This window comes from Dermacentor andersoni, chromosome 1, assembly GCF_023375885.2.
Source record: "Dermacentor andersoni chromosome 1, qqDerAnde1_hic_scaffold, whole genome shotgun sequence".
NCBI lineage: Eukaryota > Metazoa > Arthropoda > Arachnida > Ixodida > Ixodidae > Dermacentor > Dermacentor andersoni.
Genome location: NC_092814.1, coordinates 25,313,356 through 25,319,129, shown reverse-complemented (window position 1 = coordinate 25,319,129; position 5,774 = coordinate 25,313,356). Strand labels below are relative to the sequence as shown.

Here is a 5,774-nt window from a genome sequence, read left to right as displayed (position 1 = left end):
ACTCACGGGAAAATTGCAGCAGAAAGGGCGACTTCTCCGTCAACGCGACGGTTACTAATCGAAGCAGACGTCGAAATGTAGCACGTTGCCTCCTCGTTACGTCACCTGCAGCCGTCGCTGCCGCTTCGCTGGCAATCCTATTGCAAAACCCAGTGTCCAGTGCAACGGCGGATTATGGGCCCAGTGTCGCGCGCTGCATGCTGGGGCGCTGGGCTGGCGCGGCGTACTAGGAGGCGCTGGGTACTGGTGCGAAAATGAGCTCTAGCGCGTTAAATACGTGGTGCCTGGCAACCGCATATATTTTTTTGAATACAGAAAGCAATAAAGAGCGTATTAGTGCAAGAAAAAAAAACTGAAAACGCTTAGACCAGGCTTCGATCGTCGGACCTAGACATCCCAAGCCCGGTACTTCACCACTACGCTACGCCACGCCAGCTTTTTCTTTTTTTTTCTTTATTGCATGGAATTATCAGTAGTGTCAAACCGACACAGTTCCATTACATATGAACATACATGATAAACAAATTCACACATAGTATGCAGTTCAATGACAGTTCAAAATTCTGGCAAACAAACACAAGCGTCCAGACGCGAAATCCATTCAGGTACGGGATCAAATGTAGCCACCACACTACGGACTTGAGCAGTTTCTTCTCGGAAGATAGACCTTGTCGAGCGAGGCGACTCGGCATATCTGTCGATCATTCGACTTCTCCATAATGAATAAAGTCCTAATAACATAAACAAATCGTACGGTGTATTACTGACTGTCTTTTTGAAAGGTAGGAACCGGACACCATAATATGTGAGAAAAAAGTCTTTTTTGACAGTTCCTAGTAAAATGTCCCAAAAATTAAATGCGTCACGACAAAGTATAAAGCAATGTTCTATTGTCTCGGGTTGATTGCAAAGTCTACAATTTGTATTCCAGGGTACATACAGTCCTTTTTTCTGAAGCCACGTTTTAACTGGCAGTGTGGAGGTGTGCAGCTTAAAGAAAAACGTTTTCGCTGCTGGCACAATGCACATTCTACGGACACGGCAAAAAACATCTTGACCAAATAGAGACAGATACGGCTTTCGGCACAGAGGTTCAGGGAAAACGTTATCTATAAGTGCTACATTTAGCGAAGTGCGACTAGCGGTAAACAAACATTCAAGGGTGAATCTGGCTTTTAAGAATGAAATCGTGTCGACAAGTTCCTTTAGGAAGCCCCATAACGGTAGTTTTTGAGCAGTTTGTCGTGACAAAAAGAAAAGGGAGGTGTGACGCAAGACGTTCTCGATTAACTGCGAGAAGGAATGGATGACGGACATCTTTAAGTAAAATAAGCGCATGACCAATTGTCGCACAAACAAATGCACAAGACCCAGGCCTTCCTTTTCAAGCGGACGAAAAAGGTTGTCCCTTCTCATGGCTTCCCATGATGAATGCCAAATAAAACATGCAAATATTCTATGAAATGCTTGGACATGGACACGTGAGCAGTGCAATACCTGCAGAGCATAAAGAAGCTTAGAAGCGAGAAATGTATTGCATGCCTTAGCTCTTGCAAAAATGGAGAGGTCACGTCCCTGCTAGGTTGTCACCTTTCGACGGATAGTGGTTATCGTGGACGTCCAATGAGGTCCACTATTACGGAAGTTATCGAGAGGCACACCAAGACATCGCAACGGAGACTGATTCGAATGAATATTCGCGAACACAGAGTGAGTGAGCGCCCACATGCCTAGCCAAAAGCCTCTACTTTTGTCAAAATTTACACTAGTTTCTGCAGTCTCACAGAAACGCAGCGTAGCGTTTATTGCCTTGGTAATGCTTGGCTTATCGACGCAAAAGAAGGCAATGTCATCTGCATAAGCTAGCACTTTAATTTCCTCATCGGCATACCTGTATACTTAAATGCTCGAGTCGGAAAGCACGCTTAAGCAAAGCGGTTCTAGGTATATGGCGAAGAGCAAAGGCGAGAGCAGACAACCCTGACGAACGGATGTCTGTAGCTGTATTATATCTGAGAGGGTACGGTTCACAATTAACTTTGTAGTGCAATGTTTATAACGAATTGTTATACCGTTGTATAATACATCCCCTAACTGAAGATGTCGCAGTAGTTGGAAGAAAAAATCGTGTTGAACCTTATCGAAGGCTTTGGCGAGGTCAATCTGGAGAAGAGCTACTTGATCCGTACTACCCTCTATGCACTCAAGGACTGAACGTGCGATATCAACAGTTGTCTGTATAGAGCGGCCTCGAATTCCGCATATTTGATGGTCACCTACTAATTTAGTAATGACTGTCTACAACCTATTTGTCAGTACTTTTGCAAACATTTTGTAATCGACGTTACATAACAATATCGGCCTATATCCGTTTACCCTCTTTATTACTTCATTATCAGTGCTCTTTCGTATTAAGGTTGTGTGGCCCTGATAGAAAGATGGAGGAAGCTTACCATATTGATAAGCTTCCTCGAAAAGCTGCTCAAGAAAAGGACACAGGAATTCCTGAAATTTTATAGAAAATTCAGCACTAAGGCCATCAGGGCCAGGCGTCTTGTTTTTCTGCAGCATTCCAACGGCAAAATTAATTTCTTCTCGAGTTATTGGCCCATCAACGCTGAGTCGATCATCTTTTCCTAAGTGTGGCATAAGTGAAATAGACCGATCAGCTTTTTCTTGGTATCCATTCTGAGGCTTAACTGCAGTGAAAAGATCTTTATAATAAGCTGCAAAGAGGGTTATTATTTGGGGCGTTTCTGTATATATAGATCCACCAGACTCAATTTCCAATATTTGCTTGGAAAGCGCGTATCGCTTTTCATCACTGAAAGCCCTTTTTGTGGGCTGCTCCTCTGTGACGCACCATTGCTCCTTTGTACACTTCCGTCTCATATTTCTGTATTTGTGCGCGAAGTGTACTTATTTCATCACTATACAACCCTGGTTCCTGGCTCTCCAAAAATGCAGCTTGTGAAGTAGATCATGAAGGTAATGCTTTTCAGCTTTTTTCTTTGAGACAGCTCACATGAAATGGCAATCGCCTCATTTTTTACTCTATTTTTGAACATTTCCCATCGAGCAAACAATGGAAGCTGTTGACATTGTGTTATTTCTAGCAATAATTCTTTCACATTGTTTACAAACCTTTCCTCTCGTAAAAGTTGTGTATTAAGTTTCCACAGTTCCCAGTTTGGAGCAAGCTTGCGAAACTTTCGGGGACCCCATGAAACAGCTACTAAACAGTGGTCTGTGAAAAATACAGGCTTCACGGCGTAGGTGAATGTGAGACTAGAGATTCGTCGAAACATAGACACGATCAAGTCGAGCATGGGAGACGCCTTGAAAGTGCGTGAACCGTACCCAAGAAGGTGTGTAGGCTCCCACGTCTATTAGATTGTGATCTTCCGTTAACTGATGCAGGAAAGTAGCACTTGCATCATAACGATTAGTTAGGTATGAGTGATCTCTGAAATGACAAACACAGTTGAAATCTCCCAACAGTACCAAATCTCTGTCAGTATCTAAGAGCGGAGCAAGTGAGAGGAAGAAAGCCTTCCTGTCACTCACTTTTGAGGGAGCATAAACTCAAATAAACCGCCAATTACGGGAACGAAAAGAGAGGTCACAGCATATAAGGCGGCCTTCCCCATCAACGCGTAGCGACAATGAGGAATGATTTAACTGCTTTCTGACTAATAAAAAGCATCCAGCGGAAGCATCACATGCTTGGCTAATACACACCTCGTAATCTGGTTGAAAAGTTTGCAGCGCAAGGTTGACATCACCAGCAGACGATATCTTTGTCTCTTGCACTGCACCAACATCAACTTTATGCTGCCTAAGCACGTGTAGTAACTGCTGCTAACGCCTTATATTCCTCAGTGTCGCTACACATAAGGGGAGGGTGAAGGCGGTAGCCATTTTGCTCACCTAAAGCTTTTGTGCTTCATCGCCCTTGGCCACAGGTAAATCTGTGGTCTTGCGCCCTTTGGACTTCTTTGTGGCACTCTCCTGACTACGCTGATAAAACCAGCGCGGCACATTATCACCAGGAGAGGAAGCTCGTTGAGCACTAGGAGACACTTTCTCGGGCACCTGTACTGCACTTTCTGTTGCTTCATCGTTGCATGGTGCCGGACGTTTCCTTGCCTGACTTGTGTCCATCGCCTCTTCTTCTTCCTTGTCATCAGGGGGCTTTTCTTTAAGGCTTGCTAGGCCAGGTGGGCAAACTGAGTCAACCTCGCCTGTAGCTTCGCTATATATATTGTTACTTGAGCTGTTGTGACTGCTTGGCATTGGCTTCAGGGACTCCTAGTCTTCGTGCCTAATGCCACCTGTAGTCTCTCCGGTGGCATCTACTACCTTTGTAGAATCCATGAGATGGTCCAGTTGTGGCTCATCTGCGCTATATTGCCCGGAACGAAGCTTATTGGCGTAGGTGGACACGCAGGCGTCCGCTGAGTGACCAAATCGGTGGCACTGCAAGCATCTTGTTGAATATCATTGCTTTTTCATTCTTTGTGTAGCTCGCACATGTATTTATGTAAGGAAAAGAAAGTGTTCATGCCCGTCTGCTAGGCTCTCGGCTGAGAGCGGCAGTATTGTAAAATAAATAAATAAAATAAATAAATAAATCTCGTTGTTCTGCATTGTCGACGAACATGTCCCCCGCGCTTGCAACGAAGGCACAGCGGAGGCCTACCGGGGATAAGTACCAGGCACTGGTGTCCATAAATGGACATAATGTGCGGTATTGAGCTTACGGTGATAGTATCCTTGAGTACCAAGGAAACGTCCCGGTTTGTTGTCACCCACTGTTCCATACCAGTGCATCTCCATACTTCTCTTTCCACCGACTTCACCTGACCATAGGCCTGGAACGCCCCTTCAACTCGTCGTGGTTCAAGGTGAGGTGGAAGCCATAGTAATTTCAGCTTCATGTCTTTAGTCTTCGGATCTATCACTATGCACTTTAGCCCTTTGACACTGATCTCACCACAGGCGACGAGTCTGTTTTGCCGCACTACCCGCGCAAATAACCATCCATACATGGCTAATTTGATACTGTCCAACACCTACAATATCCGCAGTATTCACTACTTCAACCAGAGCGTCTCGGAAGTCAGGTGCACGGTATGGTCTGCCAGTCAAGGCCGCATGAAGGAAAATCGAATTCAAAACATCGTTACCGGTTGGTAGACGCGGGAGGACAACTTTGTAACTTGCATCTTCGTTCAAACACGGGGTCGACGATCCTCGGCCTGTGGCCGATACGCTGTTTCCAGCAAAGAGCATTTTCGAGCACAGCCGTTCCGCACGGCTTCTTCTTCTTCTCCACGCCACGCCAGCAGGTGCTTATTTGCGGATAATTTGCCATGTCAAAATCTAGCAGTTTTAGTTTGGCAGAGAGCGGCCTCGCACTCACATAGTAGATGCGCTATCGCCCAGCAACTCATGACCGTACCAGAGAGAAAAAGTTGCTGTCCTTATTCAGTAGTATGCTTGGAAGTGTCAAAACATCGATTTTCACTTGCGATTGGTAATTTAACTTCGAAAAAAGTCCTCAATGAACCGCCGACCCGGGTTGCTGTATGGGCTGTTACTACTGATTTCGATAGCCGTTTCTTGTTGTTCAGGCATGGGATATGCAACGTTTTCTTAGTTCAGTGATGCGGTTCAATCGACACGTCCGTTTAGTCATATCTTCGTCAGAGAAGCGCAGGCTAGTACTGCTGTCAGCCTTCGGCGACAGCACGTATGACGCGTCACATCGG

General features: G+C 45.3%; 1 protein-coding gene across 1 annotated transcript; it reads right to left on the bottom strand.

Annotated features, from left to right (window-relative positions):
- Window positions 1-310: 310 nt before the first annotated feature.
- On the bottom strand, window positions 311-1,029 carry LOC126545233 (uncharacterized). Its single transcript, XM_050193000.3, has one exon. The coding sequence runs from the start codon at window positions 1,027-1,029 to the stop codon at window positions 556-558; it is 474 nt and encodes a 157-aa protein (XP_050048957.1). The 3' UTR covers window positions 311-555.
- Between the last annotated feature and the right edge of the window lie 4,745 nt (window positions 1,030-5,774).

Bases quoted from the DNA above. Each gene is read 5' to 3' on its own strand.
- LOC126545233 (XM_050193000.3), bottom strand. From the start codon at position 1,029: ATGTGCATTGTGCCAGCAGCGAAAACGTTTTTCTTTAAGCTGCACACC.